Here is a 26,859-nt window from a genome sequence, read left to right as displayed (position 1 = left end):
GATGTCAAATTTATATCCCTAGGGCTGCAGGAAAACCTGTTATCTGACTCTCTCTCCCCTCCCACCTTGGCTTCTGGTCCTGGTTGAACTTATTCAGCAGAGGTGCTGGCCAGGCAGGGCTGCTGCAGCCCTAAGGGCAGATGTGGGGTTGTCAGCCACGTCCACTAAGAGGCTGAGTTCTTTAGGCCAGACGTCCAGGGCCCAGGCAGGGACTGGGAAGGCAGACAAAGGGCCCCATAAAAGTCAGAGGTAGCCGAGAGGTTGGGACAGTGGAGAGGAAATGACATCACCTCCTGGCCCCTTCTGGTCTGACTCCCTCTCTCAAATCAAGACAAGAGGAGCACAGGGACTTGGACTAGAGATTGGACTGGAGTGGAGATGAATAGGCAACTACCTGTGGCCAGAAAATGGGATGAAATGAAATGAAAGGGAACCTGCTTTTGTAGAATGCCTACCATGAGACTGGAGCTGTGCTGGGTCCTTTCCCAGCTTTACTTCACTGAAGTGTCACCAACAATCCTTTGAAGTATTTGCCCCTTTTCCTAGATGCCTAGAAAAGGTTGGAGCTGGGACTTAAGAACTATGCTATTAACAATTCACCAGTCCTGCCATCCATTTTAGACCATGGAAAAAAAGAGAAAAAGAAATAATTCACCAGGTCCAATTTGAATTCATACCTGTTCTATTAATCTGTTTTAGTTGGGCTAAAACAGGTTTTAGGACACTTTGGGCTTAAATCTCTTCCTTTGAGAAATCTCCCACCTTATCCTTTTTGATGGGAGGCAGAACCCATCTGCCCGTAGACACTGAAAACACCAGGTGCTTCCTCTCTGGTGTCCCTTCCAGGTAGGACGAAAGCATGTGACCCAGGTGCAAGGGGTCAGGACCACAGCTCTGGACTTGGATTTGGGAGCTTGTGAAGCACAGAACATTTCTGAGCAGTAGCAGCTGTTTCTAGGACAGCTGGTTGTAGATGCCTGCCAGCAGTGACATCTAGTGTCCCATGGTGACAGCAGCGGCTTTAGCAACCCATTTAGGCTTGTGGCAATCTGTGCTCCTGTAGCCTTCTTGATAATTTTGTGAGCTACCCAGCATCCTGCAATAAATCATTTCTTTCCTTAAATAAGTCAGAGTTAGTAAGCTCATGGCTTACAACTAAGAACTTTGACATAGATGTTGGCCAAAGTCCCAGACCAGAATATGCCAGATAAGACACATTTGAATATTAAGACACACATACCAGGCTCAAAGCCTTGAGCTATACACTTCTCCCACTGTCCCTGAACCCCTGTCCTGGAGACTGGGCTAGTGGGAGAAATCCAGGAGTCAGGAATCAGGTTCTCAGGGGGATGAGAAGGTGGTGGTAACAGAGAGCAGGGAAGAGGCACTGAAGACAGATTTGGTAGAGGGGGTAAGGGAGGAGAAACGTGGGATAGGGCTCCCATCCCATCCCAGGCCTTGGCTCCAGCCTCAGCTCGGTCTTGTCTGCACCAACCCTGTTGCCAGCCTGCCTATAGCCCCAGACTCAGCAAAGTCCTTACCCCAGTCCCAGTCCCGACACAAGGCTCAGGGGACTCAGCTCTGTTCTCTGCTCATTCAACTAATGTGGCCATTCAAGCATACTTCTTCCTGACACACGATGAGCTCCCGGCCCTCTTGCTTCATCACCCACCCCCATTTCAGAGCATCTCAGTGGATGTGCTCCCCTGGTCCTGGGCCACAAACCCTGACCTTTGTTTTTCCACTGTCCCAGGCCTGGGTCTGGGCTTTGAGATCGACGCTCACTTGCCATGGCCTGGTCTCCGGGTGAGCTGGGGAAGGGGAGGGTTCCGGGGCGTGAGGGGTGAGAGGCAGCTCTATTTGGTCTTAGAAACCCAAGATTGGCTGACCAAACACTGGAAAGCCCCGTATTTTTGAAAACCTCAAATAGAGCAATGTTTCCTGTGGGTAACGCCTTCCATCCTCACCTTCCCCCTTCCTTCCCTTCTGCCTTCTGCAGAGGGAGCCCCGTGGGTGTGTGTGGGGGATAGCTGGGCTCGGTTCAGGGATTTCCTGAAGTTTGGCTCCAGAGGCCCCAAGAACCTCCAGCAGGGGGTCCCACAAGAAAGCCCCAGTGCAATTCCAGAGTTCACGAACACAGACACACTCCCAGATCCCGTGGTCGCCAAAGCAAATCTTGTACAGTGCTTGACCCTCTCTATGATCTCCTTAAAGACACTACCTGGCCCAGCATCTGCTTCTGGGGCTTTCTCCACATGAGCAGGCATTATTAGTTTGGTCTATCAGTGACTCCCTCTTGTGATATTGCTACATCCTGGGGAGCACCAGGTACCGAGCCAACTCATTCAATGATTCCGTTGCTTAATGTTTCTCTCATTCAGTGATTCCATCATTCACCTTTGGGATCTTTGGTCATGAAAGATCCAGAGATCAATAATGCAAGATCCCAACTCCAGGGCCTCATGGTATAAGGGCAACATGAAGGATGAATCACAGAAGACAAAAATGGATGATTTCATTGAAGGCTGAGAGGTGCTCTGATGGGGGTTCATATAGGCAGATTAGGAGCAGGCGTGGTCAGGGACGACCTCCCAGAGGAGGCCGTTCTGTGTCATCAGTGGCTCCCACTACCTCTAGTGGCAATGTGCCAGGGACAACACCACCTTGGAATAAATATGTACACCTTCCTGGAGAGTTATATTTTTTCTTGAAGACTTGAGGGGAAAAAGTTAAATAATCTATCTAGTAATTTAAAGCATTGTTTTCCTATGAAAACATGTATCAAAGATTGTTATAAAAAGTAGCATACAAAATTCCACATGAACTTTCAAGATAAAACAAGATATTTCAAAGGAATTTCCTACCTGCAAAAGGCCTATAACCCACCCCATAGTCTCCTTACCTCTCTGACTGCACCATGAGTCCTCTCCCCTCTGTGTTCAACTTCCAGTATTAGTGAGTGCTACTGCAGTGGAAATTTTTGACAAGTATCAGTCCTTTGGAAAAACATCTAAATTCCTTAGCCTGGCCTTCAAGGCCTTTCAGAAGGGACCCTCTGGCCTAGCAACTTCATCCTACATTACTCTCCTACCCACTCTCTGTTCTCTACACAGTGGCTATTTACAGCTCTCCAAACAATAAACAATGTGCCAAGCTGGTTCATGTCTTTGTGATTTTCCACAAGTTGCTCCCTTTGCCTGGAATGCCCCTGCCCACACACCCATCTGGCAAACTCCTACTCATCCTTCAAGACCCAGCTCAAGGGGATCCTCTTCTGTGAAGCTTCCTAGCAGGCCCCAGCAAAATGAGCCAGTTCCTCCCATGCACCACTCTAGGGTGCATGCATCCCTATCCTTGTGCAGAGATTTCTTTTCTTTATGTGACTGTTCCTCCGATTTGATAATGAGGGCTGAGAGAGGAGAGTCTGTATCTTATTCATATTTGTATCCCTAGCCCTCAGCATAGCACTTGGCATGTAAATATCTATAAATATTTTATATGAAGGATTCAATGAATAAAACTTATTTTGACTCCTTTCTTCTCTTTTGTTTTTAGAGTCAAGATAGGGGCTTGGTATGGTGGCTCACACTTGTAATCCTAGCACTCTGGGAGGCTGAGCCAGGAGGATTGCTTGAAGTCAAGAGTTCGAGGCCAGCCTTAGCAAGAGCGAGACCTTGTCTCTGCTAAAAATAGAAAGAAATCAGCTGGGCAACTAAAAATAGAAAAAATTAGCCGGGCGTGGTGACTTGTGCCTGTAGTCCCAGCTACTCGGGAGGCTGAGGCAAGAGGATTGCTTGAGCCCAGGAGTTCGAGGTTGCTGTGAGCTATGATGCTGCCTTGGCACTTTAGCCTGGGCAACAGAGCAAGACTCTATCTCAAAAACAAACAAACAAAAAACAAGACAGGGAAAGCAGCATTTTCTCATGAACTTTGGAAAATGCTGAAGAAATCACTCACCACAGAAAAAAACAAAAACTTCCATTTAATCTGTTTATAGCCATTCACATTTTATAACCCATGTGGTTTCACTGGGAACTCACTAGACCAACATGGTTCCTTGAGCTTGAGGTGCTAGTAGAAATAGTCAGGTAGGTAAGGGGTGGCAGTGTAGTATGGTCTGCCAGATTCCTCGAGTCACAATGGTGGCAGCAATGAGGCCTAACATATCATATTTGGGCCCTTACTTAAACATGTATACACAGTGACTCATTTAATTCTCATAACACATCAGGTAGCTATTATTATTACCTTCATTTTAAAGATGAGGAAACTGAGGCACAGAGTGTCTTGCTCACAATCATATAGCTAATAAGTGGTAGAGCTGGGATTTGAACCCAGGAAATCTAGCTTGGGAGTCCATTCTCCCATTCTTTATGCTATATTACCTCCACAAACAATTTTGGCTAAGAACATAGGGAATAAGAGGTAGAAAAGGAATATGCCCTTTCACAACTAATCACCCCAGTCTCTGGGCTCCGGGATGCCCTTCTGGGTTTGTAAGTATCCTGCAAAGGTGCTCAGTATCACTGGGTACAACTCCCAAACCCAGAGGGCCCAGTCTCCTCTTTGACTGCCCTGCACTTCTACTTCGCTGCAGGGAGACAGTGATGTTTCAGTTGGCCTCATTCAGCTTGGAGCAGAGTCCTCACCAGCCTTCTCAGGAAGAGGGCTCCCTGCTCTCCCAGGTGGCTGAGGACCTGCTGGCTCCACCTCCCTGGTGGCTTTCACAGCAGTACTCCAGGCTGGGGAAACCAGTGAGGCCACTTTGCTAAGGTGTATGTGTCAGGATATATATTAACATATATATATTTAAAAACCAGGGGGTCTTGCTGTTTTGCCCAGGCTGGATTCCAACTCCTGGGCTCAAGTGATCCTCCGGTCTCAGCCTCCTGGGTATCAGGCACTACAGGCGTGTGCCAGAGCATCGGGCAGGACCTTAAGTCTTCATGGATTCCTGTGCCCCAACTAGTATGTTTCAAGCATAAAGCATGACATATGCAGAAATCCAGGAGTAAGAAAAAGCTAGGCATGTCCATAGAGCAGGTGAGAAGCTAATGGCAGATGGGAGGGTGCAAGAGGGAGGGGAGGGAAATGGAGTGGAAAGGTTGCCTAGGTCTGTCTTTGATTATTGTGAAAGGCCTTAAACACAAAGTAGAGAAATTTGATATTTCCTCCTGCAGGCAATGCAGAGCCACCGAAGGTCATGCTGTTTTTTAGATTTACAGTTTGACTACTTAAGAAGCTGGCTTGCTTTTCTTCTCAACAATTAGGAAACACTGCCATCATGTGGCTGTCAGCTGATGCATGCTCCAAACTAAGTCGCTGAATTTTCTATGATATTGTTTAATAATTAAACCAAAGAGCACTTCTCTGGATTCAAACAGGTGAGGTAAAGCAGTGCAAACCTGTAAAAAAAAAAAAAAAAGACAAACAAAAAATAAAAAAAAAGATAGTTTCTATAAAGGTATAAAGGTTTCCAAGAAATCAATATCTGGGTTCAATTTTCTGATTTCTTATTTTGCTTTTAAAATTCTAACCTGAGTTTTTAGAGACTCTGATCTCAAGGATCCTTTCTACTCCCAGTGACCCCTATTTTATTATAGCATCATAAGCTCTCTGGCTCTGCAAAGGTTCTGCCCTTTCCAGGGGAAATTTGCATCAAACAGTCTCCAGAACGTTTCCCTCAATTGTGGCAGATTCTATTTCAGTCCTAGGATTGTTCTCCTTGTAAGGTTTGCAGTTGGACAGACCTAAAGTCAAATATTTCCACCATTTTTTTTTCCTGAGCTTCAGTTACTGCATCTACAAAATGCGGATGACACCTTCTTCATAGGGTTATTGTAAGGACGAAACGATAACATGAAGAGTGCCTGGCACACCACAGGTCTTCATATTAAGGGAGTCCTGTTCCTTCTCTCCGTCCTTCAGGGCATGTTATTGTTGAGCACGGAGCAGACACTCGGTAGAGGTCTGTGATTTGATCTCTGAGATTTACCTGGTCCTCAGCAACGTTCCTGAGAATAAAACTACTCATCCCCTCAGGTTTTGGGACTGCTCCGGATTTCCAAGCATCGGCAGGGAGCCCGGGCTTGCAATCCACACGTCTCTTCTGTGCCCAGCAGGCGGCAGGTGCATGGGGGCGAGCCAGGCTGGGCCCTGCGGCCTTCATTCCTCGCCGCTCCCTTCCTAGGGGCTGGAGGGTGTGCGTGTGTGTATATAATTTAATCCCCGTGGGACTGGCGTCTGGCCTCATCCGCGACTCCGCGGATTGGCTGCCTGTCTCAGCTCGCTCCCGCCCTCCGTATCCCGGGTGTCCCAGGTGGCTCGCGCCCCTGTGGTGATCTCTGTTTACGGAGAGAACTCGTCCAAGTTGGGCTCCATCTCTGCCCTGGCTTCCTTCCCCAGCCCCGTCCGCCTGGGAAGCGGCGCGAAAACCGGCCGAACCATTCCTCGCCCTTGCCCTCCCCCCACCGCCCGGAGAGGTCGGGTAAGGGGGAAGGAGTGTGTGTGGGAGGGGGAGCCCCCGGCCTGGGGGATCAGGCAGTCCCCGGTCCCGGTGCCTCACGCGGACCTAGGAGTTCTATCCCTAGGCCTGGTTCCCGCTCCCTCCGCCCCCGCACTAGCGCGCCCGGGTGACGTGCCCACCCTGGGCAAGCAGCCAGAGGCTGGATCTCAGGGCTGCCAGCTCCCTAGCGGAGGCAAGGACGTGGAGACTTCACTCACAGGTGTTTCCCCACCCCAGCCAGACGGTGATGACCCCCAAGCCCGCCGGACCCCCGGACGGGGGCTGGGGCTGGATGGTGGCGGCCACAGCCTTCGCGGTGAACGGGCTCTCCTACGGGCTTTTACGCTCCTTGGGCCTTGCCCTCCCTGACCTCGCCGAGCACTTTGACCGAAGCGCCCAGGAGACCGCGTGGGTCAGCGCCCTGGCCCTGGCCGTACAACAGGCAGCCAGTGAGGGGGGCCCCGAGGCGGGAGGTGGGAGCCGGGCGCAGAGGCCTTGACTGTGGCGGTGGGAGGCCAACCTGATTACCAGACCACCTGAGAAAGGGCGACCTGTGGGGCCAAGTTCTAGAAAACAGTGGATCTTGAGGTCAAGGGGAGGAACTGTTAGCCGGGGGGTGGAGTTTTAAGCCAGGCAAGCAGTCAGTGGGAGATGTTAGCGTTTTGGGGACCAGGGGCGTGTCTTCCCTTAACTCGGCCCCCTTCTAGGCCCTGTGGGCAGCGCCCTGAGCACACGCTGGGGGGCGCGCCCGGTGGTGATGGTTGGGGGCCTCCTTGCCTCGCTGGGCTTCGTCTTCTCGGCTTTTGCCCGCAGTCTGGTGCACCTCTACCTCGGCCTGGGCCTCCTCGCAGGTGAGGGGAGTGGGACGCCCGGGCCCTTCGGGGGTGAAGGGGGGGATGGGAGCTTGTTGGCGGCTGGAGGAGCGAACGAGGCGGAGGCCTCCCGCGGGAAGCAGAGCCGGGAATGCTGGGGCAGGCCTCTCCGGTACCCGGCCTCATCCCGCCCTGTTCATTCGCAGGCTCCGGCTGGGCCCTGGCCTTCGCTCCTGCCCTCGGTACCCTCTCGCGGTACTTCTCCCGCCGTCGAGTCTTGGCGGTGGGGTTGGCGCTCACGGGCAACGGGGCCTCCTCGCTGCTCCTGGCGCCCGCCTTGCAGTTCCTCCTTGATACTTTCGGCTGGCGGGGCGCCCTACTCCTCCTTGGCGCCATCACCCTCCACCTCACCCCCTGTGGCGCCCTGCTGCGACCTTTGACCCTCCCTGGCGACCCCCCAGCCCCACCCCGCGGCCCCGTAGCTGCCCTCGGCCTGGGTCTCTTCACACATCGGGCCTTCTCAGTCTTTGCTCTGGGCACGGTCCTAGTTGGGGCCGGGTACTTCGTTCCCTACGTGCACTTGGCCCCCCACGCTTTAGACCGAGGCCTGGGGGGGTACGGGGCAGCGCTGGTGGTGGCCGTGGCTGCTGTGGGGGATGCGGGCGCCCGGCTGGTCTGCGGGTGGCTGGCGGACCAGGGCTGGGTGCCCCTCCCGCGGCTGCTGGCCGTGTTCGGGGCTCTGACAGGGCTGGGGCTGCTAGCGGTGGGACTGGTGCCTGTGGCGGGGAGTGAGGGGGACTGGGGGGGTCCCCTACTGGCTGCGGCTGGGGCCTATGGGCTGAGCGCCGGGAGCTATGCCCCGCTGGTTTTCGGCGTGCTCCCTGGGCTGGTGGGCCTCGGAGGTGTGGTGCAGGCCACCGGGCTGGTGATGATGCTGATGAGCCTCGGGGGGCTGCTGGGTCCCCCCTTGTCAGGTAAGGGCCTGAGCCTGCAGATCCGATTACAGCTATCCTCTGCCACTTGGGTCCCAGGCCTCTAAATTCCTTCACTCATCCTCAGGCTTCCTCAGGGATGAGACAGGAGACTTCACCGCCTCTTTCCTCGTGTGCAGCTCCTTCGTCCTCTCCGGCAGCTTCATCTACATGGGGCTGCCCAGGGCGCTGCCCTCCTGCCGTCCAGCCTCACCTCCAGCCACTCCTCCTCCTGAGATGGGGGAGCTGCTCCCAGTCCCAGTGCCACAGGTTGCCCTGCTCTCCCCAGGAGGCCCTCACTCCACTCTGGACACCACTTGTTGATCATTTCCTTGTTTGAGTCCCTCCCCCAATAAAGAATTCTTACCCAGTTTTCCTGAAAGCTCCAACTGTTAGCCAATCTAGGACCCTCAAAACATTCTGCTTCAGTATCAAAAAAGGCTGGCTGCCAGGAACAGGATCCCAGTAGGCTCTGAGGGTGGGGAGGGCTACCTGTCCTTCCAGCCAATCCATTTCTCTTTGCCCAAGTCCTTGCCATAACAGGGAATCTTTGAGAAGTTGTCTGCCAGTCAGTTTGTTTGTTGCCGGGGGTGGAAGGTGCTCATGGGTGCTGTCTGCCCCATTCTCATTTTCCTTATCCTAGTATCCACACCTCCCAGACTCTTTCCTGCATTTCAGTCTCCTTCTATTGGCCTGGGGGAAATATAAGAATTCTAGGCCCAGATTTCAGCTTTATCAGCTTTCTTCCCCTTCACATATACCCCATATCCTCACCACTCTTTCAATTTCTTTTCTAAGTCATAAGGATTGAGGAAGAGGAAGTGGTGGGTGGGTAGGAGGTACTGTGGCCCAGGAAGCAGAGTCCAGGCTTAAAATGCTGTGGGTCACCAGAGCTTCTGAACACCTCCTCTCTACTCCTAGTCATGACTCCAGCCAGCCAACCCAAGCATATGGGCCCCAGCTCTTTTTGAGGTTATGATTATTTTCTTATTCAGTTTTATCTCAAGGGGACAATTATTGTTTCCCAAATATCTATCTCAAGAGAAGAAACTTAGGAGGCAATACTAGAGATTGTATGTAAAATGTAATAAGTCTTGGCCTTAGATTTTCATAGTTGTGGAACAGGAACTCCTGGATCCTTCAGAATTTCTGGATCGTTTAAAAAAGGTTGAGGGGAAAAATAAAAACAAATAAACAAGAAAAGGTTAGAGGAGCAAAGGAGGAGAAATAAAGGTCCTCAACAAAATACAAAGGGTTGGCACACATACTGCAGGAGCCCCAGGCCTGCTCTGGGCGGCAGGCAGATGAAGAATCGTAAGGCACTGTGGTTCTAGGGATGCCAAAATGGGGCAGACCTGGAGCTGTCGAGCTCTGGCTTTCTGGGCATGACTCCCTCTTTGTGGAGTTCAGTTCTCTCCCAGCCCCTCCTTGGGCAGGGGGACTTTGGTATCCAGTGCCTCCGTTACAAGTTCCTGGGGCCTGGATGTAGTAGCTGAGACGCAGGAGAAGAAGTGGGGCAGAGTGATGAGAACTCCACTCCCTGCAAGAAGGCAGGCCCCAGCCACCACAAATGAAGCCGTGTAGTTGCCCGTCACATCCCGGAGGTAGCCTAGGTTCAACAGAGAAAAATAATACACATGGGTGATCTGTTTGCTGGGGCTGATGGCTGAGTCACATTTTTGGGTGGAGGGAATATACCCATCATCTTGGAGGAGATGGAGCTCCCAAGGTACCGTTGGATGAACACGAGAACTCTGGTTCCCCAAAGAAGCCTCAAAAGGTAATTTCAACTACCTTCCCGCCTTCAGTAAGGACCTCCAAACAAGCCCTCAGGGATCTAGAGATACAGACTGTGTCAAGCACCTGTGCTTTTCTTTCTGGCAACTGCAGCCCTTCTACATCTTCAGTTAATGGGTAAAAGGAAAGTCTTAAAGGTCTGAAAGTTCTGGCACCTTGAGCCTGTAGAACTTTGACCAGGAGGCCCAGACACCTGGGCTGGGGCCCAGTGAGCCAAAGGAAAGGGAAGACACTATGTCTGGCCAGGTTCAGCCAGGTCCTCAGAAAACTCAAGCTGTAGGCGCCCTGCCAAGAGTTCCACTTAGCTCCTCTTTGTCTTTCCACTCAGACCTTCCCAGCCCCAAGTTCTCTGCCCCATGGACCCATTTCAGGGGTGCTATGATTGGCTATGCAGGCTGCGTAGTGTACCATACCAGAGGGCAATATTCACAAACTCTGTAAGGGGAATAGTTTCCTCCCCCAATTGTGCAACATTGAAGCCCTGGCCCACCTGGTAACCCCATTCCCTTTACCTGACAGAGGAGCCCCCAGCAGTCCCCCGAGGCTCTCTACCATCTGCAGCAGTCCCAGGCCACAGTAAATCCTTCCAGTCCCTACCAGTTCAGGCAGTACGGAGAAGGCCACTGGGGTCAGGGCCCCTGATGTGAAGCCGTAAGCCACAGTCAGAGCCACCAGGGCTGTGGGAGACTGAGCTATGGGGAACAGGGCTAGTGACACCCCAGTCAAGGTGGTCCAGAGCATCAGGAGTCGTGCCACAGGCCCTGGGACTGCATCTCCCAGCCATCCAGAGGCCACACGCCCCACGAGATCAGAAATAGCAGCCACTGAGAGGAGGAAGGCAGCAGGTAGTGGGTCCCAACCCAGGTCCTGGAGATGGGCCACCAGGTGGACATAGGGAATAAAGTAGCCAGTGTTGATCAGGGTTAGGGCAACAGTGTAACGGAGGAAGGGGCCATGATGGAGGAGGGAGGTGAGTTGGGCCCAAGGGCCAACCACAGTGGTGTCCTCAGCCAGGCAGAGTGGGCGGAGGAGAGCACCACAGGCCACCAGGTGGAGGGAGAGGGCAGACACCAGCATTAAGGCCCCCCGCCAGGCATAATAGCTGAGCAGCCACTGGAAAAGGGGGGCAAATGCAAAGGAGGAGAGGCCCACGCCTGTCAGTGCCAACCCAGTGGCCAGGGATCGATGTCGAGAGAAGTAACAGGACAAGCAGGCCAGGGTCGGAGCGAAGGTCAAGGCCCAGCCAGACCCTGTCAAAAAGGAAGAAATGGGAGTTGGAGACTCTTAGGGAGCTCAGGGCATCCAGTAATCCAGACTGCCCAGCAGCAGAAGGTAGCACTTGCTTTGCAGCCCCGCAGACCTGGGTTACAATCCTGGCTGTGACACTTCCTAGCTCTGTGACCTTGTGTGTTTTACTTACTCTCCCAGCCTCAATCTCCTCATCTGCAAAATCGGGTCATACACTTTTTGGGACTGTAGAGGATTAGCGATAATGTCTGTAAAGCAACTAGCACAGAGCTTTGGAGTTATACCCCAGCTCTACCATTTCTAGCTGTGTGACCTTCCCTTGCCAAGTTGTGTAAGCTTTTAAAGCCTTTCTTTGACTGTAAATAGGATAATGATATTTATTTCACAGTCACAGCACCTAGCACAATTGTACAGTAATCCTTCCTTTTACACTCCAGTCCCACTAGCCCTGGGCTTGTATACCTGGTTTCACCATCTTTGAATTTCCTAATTCGTCACCACGTTTATCGATTTACTCATCCCTCTTATGAATTCCCTTTGGGGCACAACTGCTAGCCAAACTTTCCCTCAGCTTCTTCCTAAGTCTTTTGGAAGGAGCAGGAGGAAGTTGAAAATCAAGACGCCAACGATCTAAGCATTTGACTCCTCTGCTCTCATCCAGGGTCTCACCTGAGAGCAGCCCAATACTCAGGTATAGGTGGGTCAAGGAGGTAGCGAAGGAGGCGAGCAGCATCCCCAGCGCAGCCAAGATGCCTCCAGTCATCACCACGGGCCTGGGCCCGAACTTCGTGCTCAGGGCACTGCCTACCGGGCCTGGGGAAGTAGAAGGGGTTCTTCGAAAAGATCACAGTCGTCACCCCCCTGCCCCCCGCTCTCCCCCTTTCCTGCGCCCGCATTCTCCTCGCAGGACGCCGGATCCAGGGGCAACACTCACTCCCAAACTGCTGCACTGCGATTCCAATGGAGGCGATCCAGGAGACACGCGCTGCCTGCTCCTCAAACGCCGCCACAAACTCCACGAAGAAGACGCCAAAGGAGCGGAGCACCCCGAACACCAGCGCCGACTGGAAGAACGCTGAGAGCACCACCATCCATCCCCAGCCCCCGTCGGGGGGCTCGGCCCTGCTCGCCATGTGGGCGGCGACAGGGCTGCTTCCACTAAGCGCCCCTGCGGTCGCTGGGCTCCGGGGGCTCGGCTTCTGCCCACCCACCCACCGCGCCGGCGGCTCGGGCGGAGCCGAGGAGAGGCTGGTAAAGAGGAAGATACTGACCGGGCGGCGTGAGGCGCCCGAGCCTTTCCCCCAGGGGGGCGATATAGGACAGGCGAGCAGGCCCGCGCTGGCCCAGGCAGAAGCGCTGGGGGCGTGGCTCCGCTGGCTCGCCGCAGACTCGGGGTCTGGGCGGGATCGGTCCCGGCTCCACGGTTCGGTTAGGAGCCAGGGAGCGTAACTGGGCTTGGGCCACACCCCGCAGGCGCACCAGTCCTGGTGTGGATTATCTATTTTATCACTGGGGGAGTGTCAGCCCGTGGCCACGCCGGCTAACATCCACGTCCAGAGCTGACCAATGAGGACGCGGGATTCCTGAGCAGGGGGCAGAGCCAGAGGGCAGGGCGGGATTTACGCTTTGTTCTGCACTGGGCCGTGAATGGGGCGCATGCGTAAGGAGAGGCATTAGGTAGGGCCCCACGTGATGCAGGGACCTACCGGGCAGCTACCAGGGTCTCCTGTTCACCTTGCCGGGCTTACGCTTCCACATTTTAGCACTCAGACCTGCACGGAAGGGTTGGTGGTGGGTAAACTGCTTCTGGAGGGGAAAGCAATTACTTGCTTTAATGAGGGGTCCAGGAATTGCAAGGGCATGAGGGAGCGAAAGAGGGGTTATGAGATGAGGCTTAAACGAAATAACCTCGCTGGGCGCCTACGCTGCTAACGCAGCTTCCAGAATCTAGATGCTTGGATCCTTGAGAGGTTCATAGGCCAAAGGAAGAGAGAAGGAGAGTGGGTTGTTGGACTCCTGGCTTTCATTTCTGCGATAGGAACTCGTTCCTGTCACTTCTGTTCCTACTAACAGGAAACCTGCAGGTCAGGGAGGCCAAAAATAACTGGGGAGAGGAAGGGCGGCTGTGAGCTCATACAGGGCCCCACCAGCACCACCTACTTCTTCCTCAGTGGGGCTGGAACCTTTTCCTCTGCCCTCTAGTAACCAGCACTTCCTAACCACCTTTTTTTATCTAATGATGGAATAGACTAGAGACAAACTATGGCTCTGGCTACTGGAGCAATCAGCTTCTCCTACCCAGCCAGTCCTCAGACCCCTAGCAAGCACTCCCTGGTCCTCCTCCCCAGTCCCCATAGCACTAATGGCTTGGGTTTCCTGTGCCTTCATTATAAGTCAAGCTCTCCAGGACCCTGACCTTGAAACCTTGGCCTCAAAGGCTCATACCCAGACTAGTGGGGAAAGATGGGAGTGGGGAGGGAGGCTGTGTAGTCATAAAAGGCATACTGAGCCTTATAATTTTATATGTGGTAAATAAAAATCATACCAAGAAACCATATATATATATATATATATATATATATATATATATTTTTTTTTTTTTGGTAAGTGGAATCAAAATATTGGCTGGTGGGGAATATGCCAAAGATGCAGAAATTAGTGTGACTGTATTGCATAGTGGTTAAGAGCTCAGTCTTTCAAATCAGATCACAGTTCCAGTCTTGACTTCATTACTTATTAACTTCAGGGGTCAAGATATTGAAGCTCTCAGTTGTTTTCCCCATCTGTAAATAGGGGTAATAACAGTACCTACTTTTTAGGGTTGCCAGGGGGGTTAAGTTAGAAAATCTGTCCACTGAAATGCTTACTTTAGGGTCTGACACGTAGCAGGAAATCACTAATATTAGCTGGTCTTATTTTCAACAGGGGATAAACAGTAATAGGAGGTGAAGGGAGGTTTTAGTTTAGTTTGTGGTTTTTGCTTTTTGTTTTTTAAAAAAAATCTAATCCAGGTCATAGGTTTTAAAAGATTGAGAAACAAAACCACTGCTACGTTTTGAATGTCCCCTTCAAAAACTCATGTTGAAACTTAATCTCCAATGTGGCAGCATTGAGAGGTGGGGCCTTTAAGAGTGATTTGATCATAAGGGCTCTGTGCTCCTGAATGGATTCATGAGTTAATGGATTAATGGGTTACCATGGGAGGGGAACTGGTATCTTTCTGAGCAGAGGAAGAGAGCCCTGAGCTAGAACATTAGCACGTTCAGCCCCTCACCATGCGATACGCTGTGCTGCCTTGGGACATCACAGAGAGCCCCCACCTGCAAGCAGACTCTTACCAGATGCAGCCCCTTGACCTTGGACTTCTTGGCCTCCATAACTGTAAGAAATAAGTTCCTTTTATTTATAAATTACCCAGTTTCAGGCATTCTGTTATAAGCAACAGAGAAATGGACTGAGACAGAAAATTGGTACCGAGAAGTGAGGTGTTGCTGATAACAAATATCTGTAAATGTGTAAGCAGCTTTGGAACTGGGTAATAGGCAGAGGCTGAAAGAATTTGGAGGAGCAAGCTAGAAAAAGCCTAGATTCTAATGAGGGCTTAGAAGACAAGAAGACTAGAGAAAAGTTGGAATTCCTTAGAGACTGGTTAAGTGGCCAGGACCGGAATGCTGATATGGACAGTAAAGGCCATTCTGGCAAGCTTTCAGATGGAACTGAGGAAGGTATTGGAAACTGGAGTAAAGGCCATCCTTGTTATAAACTGGCAAAGAACTTAGCTGAACTATGTCCATGCCTGAGGTCTTTGGGGAAGGCTGAACTTGAGAGTGATGAATTAGGGTATCTGGCAGAAGAAATTTCTAAGCAGCAAAGTGCTGAGGCTGCTGTGTGGTTACTTCTAACTGCTTATGGTGAACTGGTAGAGAAAAGGGAAACAGAGAGGAAAAATGTATAAAATTCTCAGCCTGCCCAAGTGGTAGAGAATGAAAGAGCATTTTCAGGAAAGGAATCCAAGGGCGAGGCCAAGCCATCCGCTTGCTAAAAAGATTAGCATGGCTAAAAGGGAGCCAGGTGCTGCTCTTCAAGAAAATGGAAGAAAGATCCTGAAGTCATTTCAAACATCTTTGAGGCTGCCCCTCCTATCACAGGCCCAGAGGGGTCGGAAGGCAGAATGGTTTCAGGGGACAGGCCTGAGGCACTCTCCAAGGGCTCGCAGCCCAGGGCTTCCTCAAGACTCTGCACCCTGCACCCCGGTGCAGCACTCTACAGCCACCCCAGCCTGGCGGCGGTGGCTCAAGTGGCCCCAGGTGAGGCTTGTACCTGGCTGCGGAAGGTACAAATAATAGACCTTGGCGGTGTCCATATGGTGCTAATTCTTCAGGCTTGCAGAAAGCAAGAACTGTGGAAGCATAGCAGCTTCTACCCAGATTTCAAAGGATGTCGTCGAAAGCCTGGGGGCCCAGGAAGAGACTTGTCATGGGGGCAGTGCCGCCACCATAGAGAGCCCCTACCAGAGCAATGCGGAGCAGAAATGTGGGGTTGGAGCTGCTGCAGAGAGTGCTCACCAGGGCAATGCCTGTTGGAGCTGTGGAAACGAGGCCACTGCAGAGTCCCCCCTAGGGCAATGCCTGTTGGAGCAGGACCACCACTGGGACCCCAGAACTGTGGAGTCACAGGCAGCATGCAACGCCCACCTAGGAAAGCTTCAGGCACCAGACTCCAACCCTTACAAAAGAAGCTGCCACAAGGGCAGGGCTGCCTGAGGCTTAGGGGCCCTTCCTCTGCCCCAGTATGTCCAGGAGGTGTCACATGGAGCCAAAAAAGATTATTCTCCAGCTTTAAGATGTACTGTGGACTTGCTTGGGGCCTGTTACCCCTGTCTTCTTGCCTATTTCTTTTCTCCCTATTGGAATGCAAATGTGTACACAATGCTTGTTCCCACTGTTGTCTCTTGGAAGTAGATGACTTGTTTTGATTTTACAAGCTCATAGATGAGACTTTGTACTTTTGAGTTGGTGCGGGAATGAGTTAAGACTTTGGGGCTATGGGGATGGAATGAATGTATTTGTATGTGAGAAGGACAGGAGTTTTGTGGGCCCAGGGGCAGGATGCTGTTTTGAATGTCTCCTCCAAAAACTCTTGCTGAAACTTAATCCCCAGTGTGGCAGTATTGAGAGGTGAGGCCTTCAAAAAGTGATTGGATCATGAGGGCTCTGCCATTTGTGGATTAATAGGTTATCATGGGAGGGGAACTAGTGGCTTTATAAGAAGAGGAAGAGGGACCTGAGCTAGCCCCCTTGCCATGGATATCCTGTGTCACAGAGAGCCTCCACCAGCAAGAAGACTCTCACCAGATTCGGCCCCTTGACTTTGACTTCTCAGCCTCTATAACTGTAAGAAATAAATTCCTTTTCTTTATAAATTGCCCAGTTTCAGGTATTCTGTAATAAGCAACAAGAAAATGGACTAAAACAACCACAAACTAAATGTTGGAGGGAACTGCAGAGACCATGTTAACTGACGTTTTTCACAGATGAGGAATTTAAGACCCAGAGAGGTAACATAAGAATTGGCAACCTGTGCCCATGGGGTAAAACAGAGCTGTGCACCCAGCGCACACAGGATAGGGGAAAGGGTGGGAGAGACATGCAGTGGACCACTGGGTAGGTTCCAAGATATGGATGGAGTTGGCATGTTGGCTCTAACCACATGGTCTTCTCCCTGTCACCTCTAGCCCCTGTTGTCCTCATGGGACCCAAGTCCTATCCATTTTCCTTGGTGATGGAGGCATGTCCCAAGCATTAAGGTCCCCAGCCTCTTGGTATTATTAGTGGCTTCCTGGTTTCTCCCTACCACCTCCACACCTCAGGCAGGAAGTGACTTCAGAGCAGCAGGATGCAGGTGGCTCCGGAGAAACTTCATGAAGTCACTGGATCCTACACAATGAGCCGGAAGGCAAGGGCAGGGAAGGGGAGAACAAGGACCATTTAAAATGTCTCGTGGGATGGGACAGTGCAATGGGCACAGAATCTAAGATGTTATCCAGGAGGGAAGACCCCCCCTTTTCCAGTCCCCAGATATGCCCCCCTGCAAGAACCCAAGACACAGCAGGTGGCACAGAGAGGCTTCTTTATTCCAAGGATCTGATCTTGAAAGATAACATCTCAACCCCCAGGCATTGTCCACCTGCCCTTCCAGTCTGCTAAATAGAAGTCATGGTTCCTTCTAACATCTCTCCTCTGCCTTCCTTCCCTCCCTCCAATTCTGCAATGGGGAGTGAAAGGGAAAGAGAGAATAGCTTTCTCTCTAGTCCCAAAGTGACAGCCACTAGTACTAACAAGATAAGTGAAGTTCCACTCCACAAATTCAAAAGTGCTTTTTACCCTCCACCCATGTCCCATAATCAAATAGGCCACAGGGCAACAAGTGGCAGGACTATAAATCAAGGCTTCATAGTATCATCTAACATTCCAGAGATTCCACCCAGCCTAGAGGCAACCCCATTCTAACTTCCTCCCTACCTGGCCTACACCAGAAACTGTACCCCTCAACCAACATCTTAATCCTACCTAGAAACTTGGTCAACTAGAACAGGCCTTTGGCCCATCAGCCAATCAATCTTTTAAATCCCTGATCCCAATGATAATCCCAACCATAATCCCAGACTACAGCAAACCCAGAATGGAACTCAGCCCCTTTTCTTTTTCTGCGGACAGTTCTAATGCATTCACTGGTCCCAGACAGGAATGCAGTGATGGGAAGACTGGGTCACAGACCCAGATTTTCTAAAGTAAGAAAGTTACCAAGCACTGTGACCTCTAGAGGCAAAGACGTTTCTGGCATCTGGACACTTGCCAGAAGATGTCCAAAACCCAGTAAGGAAAGAAAGGGCTTGTCTCAGGTAGAGAGAATCCCAAGGAACATTCAAACCCAGATGCCTCTGCAGTAAAGGATGGGTCACAGCTCTTTACCATTTAATCAAGGTAAAGAGTTTCATAATTCTCCCCTGGATCGTAACATTCATAGAGACTGGGCAGAGTCAGAAAAGGTCACATCATCTCTGATAAAGAATTTCCGATCTCTCCCCAATGGAGTGATCGACTCAGTGCTAATAACAGGCCCTAGTGGGAGGATTACGGGCTCAGCTCAAGCCTCTACCATTATAGATGGCTACAGCAGAGCCAAACCCAGGTGACCAGATAAATGGACAGTTTAGATTCTGGACCATCTTTCAGGAGACTACCAGTCTCCACTTGCAGTGATGCAGAGTCCAGCCCCTATACCCACAGCCTACAAGAGGCATTTATTACCTCCACTGAAGGCTCACCACAAAGCTTCCTATCACCCTTTAAGACAAGAGAAATGTCTATATCCAGTTCTAGCCTGCTAGAGAACCTACAACATCCAGAACACCAGAGAGGCTTCCTGACCCAATTCCACAATCCAACAAGTTTCTGGAACTGCCCTAGGACAAATAAAGGTTCCAGACCTAGAATTGGAGGGACAGGATACAGAGAACCCCTTTTTCCATTTTACGCAAGCCAACAAGCAAACAGGAGAAAGAACAATTCTAAAGATAAAATTATGACAATAATAATATAATACACTCAAGGCAAAGGAGAGAGCCAAGTGCTAATATTCTCTGCCAGCAGAGCTGTGACCTCACCTTCTATGTTTCGGGCCACTTATGAACACACTCGTGGAAGAGGAAAGTGGGAAATGCAATAGAATGAAGGCCCTGGTGCCACCCAAAGGCTTCAATAAATTATATTTACAGATAAACTGAATGCGATGGGGGCCGTGGGTGGACAGCTGTTCCCTTAAGGAAACCAGGTCTCCCGTCTCTCTCCTCCCCCATCCCCTAGCTAGCTCTCTCCTCAGAAACAACCTAGATTGTGGGGAAGAGGTTTTGACCAGCAAAACAGAGGCAGATCTAGCTGGGATCTGCCACTCCTGCTCTCCCCAGTGAGAAATTAAGGTGGCAGCAGTTTCTGATACCAGAGTGGACTTGCACACCCCCGTGCTCAAGCCTGACAGGGAAGCCAGGCCTGAGCCTGCAGCTTTTCCTGGCCCCCAGGAGCTAGGGCCCCCCCAGAATGTGGTAGTGCACTTTGGTGTTGGTAGCAGCTCCGTGTTTCTGGCGCAGATGCAGCCGCAGTTGACTCTTGTGCCGGAAATGCAGGCCGCAGGGGTCACACTGTGGGAGGACAGCCTGTCAGGGCCCTCTCTATCCACAACCACCTTTTAGGTGTTGAGCAAGAGGGAACTGTCCAGCTATCCACTGAGAATTAGCTTTTGGGTCCTGACATCCTCCTAAATCCGCAGGGCCGCCTAGGAGCTAGGTCCTGCCTTATTTAGCAGAGGTTTTCCCACCCATTAGCCTCTCTTTGGGAAAATAGTGCCCAGCCCAGAGCATAACTTCTATACCTGTCCATCCCTACCCCAAGCCTGCGCCCCCTATCGACTCAGACTCTTCCATTTCGGAGAGATCTAGGGACAACAAGGCCTGTTCCTCTCAGAGCGCCGCCCCTAGGTAAAAGGTAGGTAATTCTAAGGTTTTGGGCCAGGCCTGGCCGGTACCCACGTGGTAAGGCTTCTCTCCCGTGTGGATGCGAACGTGGCTCTTGAGCGTCTGTAGGTGGCGGAAGCGAGTCCCGCAGGTGGGGCAAGGATAGGGCTTCTCCCCAGTGTGGATCAGCACGTGAGCCCGCAGGTGTGCTACCTGGGAGGGGAGGAGACTTCAGACCACGCCTCTGGGAGGGACAAAACCCTCCCTATTGCCCTCCCCGTGCAGATTTGCCTTTGAACCCGCTCAGAGGCTGGCTCTGTACCTGTACAAAGCGCGAGCCACAAGTCTCACACTTATAGGGCTTTTCTCCGGAATGGATGCGGCTGTGCGTTTTCAGGTTAGCGGGCCGGTTAAAACGGGCGCCGCAGATGGAGCAGTGGTAGGGCTTTTCCCCTGGAGACAGGGAGGAAGGGAGGTCAGGGACTTTGCCCAAGGACAGCTGTAGGAGCAAGGTCAGGGCCCTGTCCTCTCCTACCTGTGTGCACTGTGCGGTGACTGGCCAGGTTGCCCTTGTATCGGAAGGCAGACCGGCAGAGCTGACACTTATAGGGCTTGTCCTCGGCCAAGGGGTCCAGCCCCGATGAGCACCCTGCCACAGCCTCACAGTTCTGGCAGCTGAAAAATTCACTTCCTAGGAAGGGGGGGTGGGTGAGGACAATCATAGTTATTTAATGAGGGCTTCCTAGGAACCAGTGGATCCTCAAATCACACAGTAGTAGGTTTGTGGGTTTTTTTTTTTTTTTTGAGACAGAGTCTCACTCTGTTGCTCTGTTACACAGGCTAGAGTGCCGTGGCGTCAGCTTAGCTCACAACCACCTCAAACTCCTGGGCTCAAGTGATCCTCCTGTCTCAGCCTCCCGAGTAGCTGGGACTACAGGCAAGCACCACCACACCGGGCTAATTTTTTCTATTTTTAGTAGAGACGGAGGTCTCGCTCTTGCTCAGGCTGGTCTCGAACTCCTGAGCTCAAGCAATCCTCCCACCTTGGCCTCCCAGAGTGCTAGGATTATGGGTGTGAGCCACCGCGCCTGGCCCAGCAGTGGGTTTTCTTTTCCCCAATTCACTATTAAGGCTTCTGGGGCTCTTTGGACTCGCCCAAGGTTTAGTAAGAAGATGAACCAAGATCTGACTCTACATCTGTCTGATCCCAGAGTACTCAGCTAATCCTCTTCCACAGTGGTGGTGGCAGATGGAGGCCCCTGCTAGTGGGTGAAGGTTTCTGTTTCTCCTCCCATCTTGCACCACTCTGGATAACAGCCTGCCAGAGAGGCCCTGGCAAGCCCTGGGCCAATCACTCAGCCATGAATCAGGATAGGCCAGAAATTTCCAAGCTTTACTGCTCATTGGAAGCACTTGGGAGCTTTAAGAACTATTGCTGCCTGGTCCCCACTTCCAGACATTCTGATCTATGGGGTGTGACCTGGGGAATGGGAGTTTTAAACACTTCCTAGGTGATTCTAATTTACAGTAAAGTTCAGGAAACATTGGAATGGTCTTTCCTGAGGTCCTTTGGCCCAAACTGGTCTGGAGCAGCCACAGGAGAAAAGCAAGGAAACAGAGGCTCTTACCTGGTGGTGGACGAGCTCGCTCACAGGATGACCCAGTGGTCTCTTGAGTGTGGGGCGTGAGGAGATGGGGGGTATTGGCTGGAGCCCCACATTTTAACTGTACAGTGGCAGCAGTCACAGAGAGCCTAGGCAGATGGTAAGGGTTAGGAGATTATATGGGGGCGGGAGGAGGGATTCTCTACTGGAGAACTTGGAGCTAAAGGCCTAGCCTCTGGCAGTGAGCTAGTATTGACCAATGAGCCACATCCATTGTGCTGCCAAAGTCCCACCCCACTGAATAAGCCTGTCCTCTGGCCAACTCCCTAAGGTGGGCTAGTGTCTCCGAAACCCATTCCTATCTCCCTGCCTCCTGACCTGGAAGGCCCAATGGCTCTGCCTCCTAGCTGAGGCCAGCCTCTACAAATTCTTAGGGTTCCAGATTCTGTACCTGCTCTGGGGACCAGGAATGGGTCCTTCTTCACTGCTGCTGCTGCTGCTGGAGGCCTCATCTCCACTGGGGAGCCTGGCTTGGGGGCAAGGTTGACCAGAACTCTTTTCCCCCACCAGGCTCCCTGCTTGGGAGGCCTGAGAGTTCAGCACAATGTACTTGTACTTTTTCCAGTTGCAGGCCTTGGGGTCTGGGCTGGCGGGACTGGTGGGGCCTTGACTGCAGCTCCGAGACTCGGTAGGTGGGTCTGGGTGTCCTTCGGAGCGCCTGGGACTGCCTGGTGGAGGAGCCGTTGGGGGGATGGGAGGTTCTGCTTCCAGGGGTTGCAGGGAGATGCCCAGAGGTTCGTAGCTGGGAAAAGTGTGATGCACATTAGTGCCATTTCCTAGTCTCCGCCTTTGCCCTTGACATCTGGCGCGTCAACTCACCCACGGAGAGCACGAGCCTGGGTTCCCTCACCTGGCCTGGATGAAGCGGTGGCATGCTTGGACCACGTGTTCCATCTGCAAGTAGGTGGCAGCTGCAAGGACGGCTGGTGCAGTGGCCGGAGAGAGGCGCAGGCGCGAAGTGTACATGAAGTCCAAAAGAGTAGTGAAGCCTCTGGCTTCGGGGCCCCCAGGCAGAGAGAGCACGTCCACCCCCACTCCCGCACGGCCCCGAAAAATTGAATAGAAGAAGCCACTGGAGAAAGGGCAGATAGGTCACGGTAGGGGCTGGGGACCAAGGCAGACACGGGCCACTTTAAAATCCCCGCCCCCTGAAATCCTCGCCCCCTGAAATCCTCGCCCCTAATTCCAGCACGCTCGGCTTCATGCTTTGAAAGGTTTGGCTGCGGATTCCCACTCAGCGGCCTGTGGCTCCGCCCCTTTCCATTTGGTCCCGCCCCACACCCAGAGGCCCCACCCCTCGAACCTGCAGGCGATAAGAACTGCCTTGTGCGCTCTGAGGGGTTGCCCGCCAACTAGCAGCGTGACGTCAGTGAGGATCCCGCGCAGGCGCAGCTCATTCAGATTGCCCAGCACGTCGGAGGAGTGGCGAGTGAACTCGCGGACATAGCCCAGCGCTCCCTCCGGGGTAGCGGTGGAACCCATAGCGACGCAGGCCTGCAGATGCCGTGGATAGGGCTCAGGGACCAGGCTGTCCTAAGACGCTTCCCTTCTCTGTTTGCCTTTTCCTCCCGAGGTGCAGGTAGAGCCAGGGCCTCCAGACCCCGGCACCGGCACCGGCAGCATCACTCTTACTTCATCTTGTTCATTCTGCCCTCAACTACACAGTCGCTCTCTTCCCTCTTCTAGATCGCACAGCAGTTGGAGCCAGTTCCCACATTGCTGCGCTGTTAACAGGCAAGCGTGGAGAATCGGGCGCCCAGCGCCCTTAGTTCGACTCCTAGTGCCCCTCCAGCACCCCCACATCCCTGTGCTCCGCTGCGCGCTTAAGTCTCAGGTGTCCGACCCTGCCTAGAGACCCACACGACCAGCTGTCCATAGCCCTCCAAATCTCAGTCGAATCTCTCTTCCCCGAACTATGGAATTCTGCTCTTCCTACCTAGTCCCCAAGCCCTAGTTTAGCCCAAAGTCTGGGACTCAAGTCTTCCTACCATCAACAAGCCCCAACCCTTCTCGAGGACCCAGGAGTCTGGCTCCCTCAGTCTCCCGTTCTTACCCCCGTCCTGCAGGGGCTGCGGCTTCTCTTCTTAAGGGGGCGGGGTCTCTCTCCCCTCTTGGCCTCGGGCTCCTTTATCTGGCCGGGATGTCGGGGGCGGGGGTGGAGGTGGGTGAACGCCTGGGTCTGTATCCTTCCTTCCTCCCTCGCTCTCCAGATGGCGAGCCCAGGGCGGGGTCCCGGTCTCGAGGGCGGGACCTCAGAAACGCGGGGTGGTCGTAACGTATGGGGTGTTGGGTCACTGAAAGTGGAAAAAGGGATGGGGACCTTGGAATTGGGGAAGAGGTTAGGGATATCAAGGTTGCAAATACGGGCAGCCTGAGTCGTCGGAGGGCCTGGGCCAGCGAAAATTGGTGTGTTTGCTTTTGGAACGGGGTGCCCGGAGCCTGTTGCAGGAGAAAGTGAATATATCAGAACTTCCCGATCCAACGTACTGTGTTAAGGGAGAAAAGGGGGAGCCCAAGGAGCCACCAGGTTTGGGGAGGCGATAGTGGGCTCCTGTGGGAGCATGTGGTGTGAATGACAGGCTCCTCTAGAGGGGCCTACAAAAAAGGGGTGGGTGCTATGACCGGGCGGGGTAGGGAGAGGGCGGATATGATTTCTAGTTCGTTTCCTTCCATTGTCCTGCGACCGGACGGCTACGCCAGCTGCATCCCCTCTAGGAGGTGGGGAAAGCCCCGAGGTGGGGGAGGCGAGAGACGCTCAGGAGACCTAGGCGTCCGGCCTCTCGCTCCTGACTCTCTTTTGAATCCTTTTAGGGATCCAGAAAGACGGACTCCCGCCCCAAGCCCGCTCGCTCTCCCCCAATCCCAGCTCACTGGGCACCCGCCCGTCGGCTGCGCTTTGAGGCTGGCGGGACGCCGGGGTCCAGCGCGGCAAGTAGGCAAAGCTCGGCAATGCGCGGCTCCCTCCACGAGGGGGCGGGCGAGCGCTAGCCTCGCCGCGCCCCGTCGTCTCCACCCTGCTGGGGGTGCCCTCAGACCCCGGCGCAGGATCGATTCGGTCTGGGCGGCTGAAACCTTCGGCCTCCTCCCCTTTGCGCTAGTTTATTTTGCACCTCTGTCTCCTAGGAGGGAACTAGGGTGGGGCGGAGGGGACCGAGGGGACATTCGCCTCAGGCTGGGGTTCCTACCTGAGGTGAGAAGTCCACCGGCTTTGGGAGCGAGGGAAGTGGGTGGGACAAGAAGCGGGGCCTGAGCCTGGGAGCACAGGATTTTCTTTTCTAATCAAGGTAGAAACTACTATCCCGATGTCTTTGGAGGTGAATTTTTATTGAACATGAATATGAAAATTGGGTGGAGTAAGCAGCAAGGAAAACAGAGAAGAGGGGTCAGGAGAGGCCTGACAACCCTAATTTTAAGTCCCCAATCTGAGAGATAGGCGTGGGTCACACCCCCATATTTTGTTTGGGGAGACTTTGAGGGGAGGCAAGGCTCATCTGGAGAAGAGGGGCTGAAGCTGACTCCAGCTGCAACGCAGGAGTTCCTGGGATTTGGGCCCAGGAGAGTATACAGTGGACCAGGAATGACCGACCATTGTCCGTGGAGCTGGATCTGCAGGCCTGAGCCCTCCCCTGCGTGTCTTTATTTGAGTGCATGCAAGAGCAGCTGAGAAACTGGGAATTGGAGACGACTCAGTATTCAGGATGGTGAAGTGGCTTTGAGATATGAGGGTTACTTTGGTCTCTGCCCAGTTTGGAGGTAGGAACTAGGCTAGGGTCTCCCTTCGACATCAGGATGGAGTGTTAGCTGGTCAGTTGCCAGGTGCCTGTTTATTATGGGGTGTTGAGTTGATGCGATTGCTAGGGTCATTGGGGGCTGCATTCAGCCTTGAGGGCCTTTGGTAACTTTGAGGCACAGGGCTGATTTTGAAGCTACATTAGTTCTGGGGGTTCTGATGCCCACAATTTGGAGATTGTGCTCATCTCTGTCATCCTGGACTATCAGGAGAGCCAAAGTACTCATGCTGGTTTTGGGGTGCAGTCTGTTTTAGGGTACCATATAAGTTTCAAGGCTCAGATTAGATTTTGGGGGACATGAAATTTAGTTTGGAGTTTTTAAATTAGTTTGAGGTGGAACATAGTAGGAAGCTGGAAGCAAGTTTGACGGTTTTCTGTGATTCGGGGGGTCCCAGGAGGTGGAAGCAAAGTTTTATATTTGAATCTTGTGGAAACTCAATTTGATGAGGGGATATTCCTGTGTATGCATGGCTAGCCAAGAAGCTTTTTCCAGGGGGAGAAACAAGGTGAAGACCCCCAGGGTAGGAGACTAAAATTTTGGGGTGCCCTTATTTTGGGGGTGTTTTGTCACTCTTTGGGTACTTTTGGTGAAGCTGAGGGATGGATAATAAGGTGAGACTGATTTGAGACTTGACTTAATTTGGAGCACAATTCTGGTTTGGGATATCTTTTGCTTATAGCTCCCTCTCACCCCAGATTCTAGGAATTTCTTTCTTTAGTGAACCCCCAAATAAGCCCAGGACTTAAAGGGAGAAACCTGGAAGGGGTGGTGTCTCCTCTTATTACCATGTGGCCTGGACAGATCTGAAGGAGAAAAGGCAGTTTCAGACCGAACCCCAATTTCTTAAGGGAGCACACCTTAATTTGGGGAAAGGTAGAGGAAATGGGGTGTCTCTTGGCAAAGTGGACACCCCTGACCAGGGCAGTGATGCTGGAACTGTGGCAAGGAGGGGTGGCAGTGGGGTACAAGGAGGTGATCCCTGTACCCTGATTTTCTAGGACAAGAGCCCCAAACAGAAAGCAGAGGATTGGGAGTGTGGGTGAGATGAGGGGGGAGGGGTTCCCAACGGCAGCAGGGGCTAGAGGGTAAGCCAGGCCAGCTCTTCACGCCTGGGTCCCTGCTCTCTTCGGCTCTCCTCCCCTCTCTCCCTCCCACCGCCCACCCCCCCAACCCAAGGAAAAAAAACTGCCTGTGCAACAGCAATGGCAGATTCCAATCCTCCAGGCTTTCCTAAACCACCACCGAGACCAGCCGGGGGGGAGGGGAAGGGAGGATCGGGCTTTCCTGCTTCCTTAAGATAGGGGCAATGAGCTTGACCTCCTGGCCCCTAGTCCTTTGAGGAGTGCCCCCCGGTCTGGAAGCCAGGTGTCTTGGACCCTAGCCCCCGAGCGGGGGGGCCTGGAGAGACGGGGAGGAGGAAGGAGGGAGTGACTTCCAAAATTGGCATCGGGACAGAGCAGGGCTGGCGGGAGGCAGGCAAAAGACGGAATTTTCCTGAAAAAACGGGGGTATCTGAGGACCCCAAATTTGGGGAGCTAGTCCAGGACCGTCCTCCCAACAC

The 26,859-nt window shown here is 52.7% G+C and overlaps 3 protein-coding genes across 8 annotated transcripts; 1 reads left to right on the top strand and 2 right to left on the bottom strand.

The window, feature by feature from the left end:
• Window positions 1-6,321: 6,321 nt before the first annotated feature.
• Window positions 6,322-8,661, top strand: SLC16A11 (solute carrier family 16 member 11). 2 transcript variants are annotated; one of them, XM_045570024.1, is made up of 5 exons: window positions 6,322-6,487; window positions 6,743-6,954; window positions 7,213-7,356; window positions 7,524-8,291; window positions 8,377-8,661. In XM_045570024.1, the coding sequence occupies exons 2-5, from the start codon at window positions 6,753-6,755 to the stop codon at window positions 8,610-8,612; spliced, it is 1,350 nt and encodes a 449-aa protein (XP_045425980.1). In that variant the 5' UTR covers window positions 6,322-6,487; window positions 6,743-6,752; the 3' UTR covers window positions 8,613-8,661. The 2 variants fall into 2 exon arrangements, with proteins under 2 accessions (XP_045425980.1, XP_045425981.1); XM_045570025.1 differs by lacking the exon at window positions 6,322-6,487 and having other exon boundaries at window positions 6,836-6,917.
• Window positions 8,662-9,345: 684 nt separating this feature from the next.
• SLC16A13 (solute carrier family 16 member 13) lies at window positions 9,346-13,846 on the bottom strand. Of its 3 annotated transcripts, XR_006739501.1 has the most exons (5): window positions 12,268-13,846; window positions 12,003-12,146; window positions 10,598-11,335; window positions 9,644-9,897; window positions 9,346-9,437 (listed from the first exon to the last, which is right to left on the bottom strand). XR_006739501.1 is itself a non-coding variant. In XM_045570026.1 (4 exons), exons 1-4 carry the CDS (start codon window positions 12,464-12,466, stop codon window positions 9,695-9,697), a joined length of 1,284 nt encoding a protein of 427 aa, XP_045425982.1. In that variant the 5' UTR covers window positions 12,467-13,845; the 3' UTR covers window positions 9,535-9,694. The 3 variants fall into 3 exon arrangements, 2 of the variants coding, with proteins under 2 accessions (XP_045425982.1, XP_045425983.1); XM_045570026.1 differs by lacking the exon at window positions 9,346-9,437 and having other exon boundaries at window positions 9,535-9,897; window positions 12,268-13,845; XM_045570027.1 differs by lacking the exon at window positions 9,346-9,437 and having other exon boundaries at window positions 9,535-9,897; window positions 12,003-12,166; window positions 12,268-12,351.
• Window positions 13,847-16,833: 2,987 nt separating this feature from the next.
• On the bottom strand, window positions 16,834-23,662 carry BCL6B (BCL6B transcription repressor). Of its 3 annotated transcripts, none has more exons than XM_045570023.1 (9): window positions 23,495-23,542; window positions 22,810-23,000; window positions 22,357-22,578; window positions 21,898-22,248; window positions 21,471-21,595; window positions 20,378-20,533; window positions 20,165-20,295; window positions 19,918-20,055; window positions 16,834-17,269 (listed from the first exon to the last, which is right to left on the bottom strand). In XM_045570023.1, the coding sequence occupies exons 1-9, from the start codon at window positions 23,495-23,497 to the stop codon at window positions 17,252-17,254; spliced, it is 1,335 nt and encodes a 444-aa protein (XP_045425979.1). In that variant the 5' UTR covers window positions 23,498-23,542; the 3' UTR covers window positions 16,834-17,251. The 3 variants fall into 3 exon arrangements, with proteins under 3 accessions (XP_045425979.1, XP_045425978.1, XP_045425977.1); XM_045570022.1 differs by lacking the exons at window positions 16,834-17,269; window positions 23,495-23,542 and adding exons at window positions 17,446-19,530; window positions 23,560-23,662; XM_045570021.1 differs by lacking the exon at window positions 16,834-17,269 and adding an exon at window positions 17,446-19,530.
• Window positions 23,663-26,859: the final 3,197 nt, after the last annotated feature.

The sequence above is a fragment of the Lemur catta genome, chromosome 15 (assembly GCF_020740605.2).
Source record: "Lemur catta isolate mLemCat1 chromosome 15, mLemCat1.pri, whole genome shotgun sequence".
NCBI classification, from domain to species: domain Eukaryota; kingdom Metazoa; phylum Chordata; class Mammalia; order Primates; family Lemuridae; genus Lemur; species Lemur catta.
Note: the sequence above shows the minus strand (reverse complement) of the source record. Positions and strands in the feature narration are given on the sequence as shown.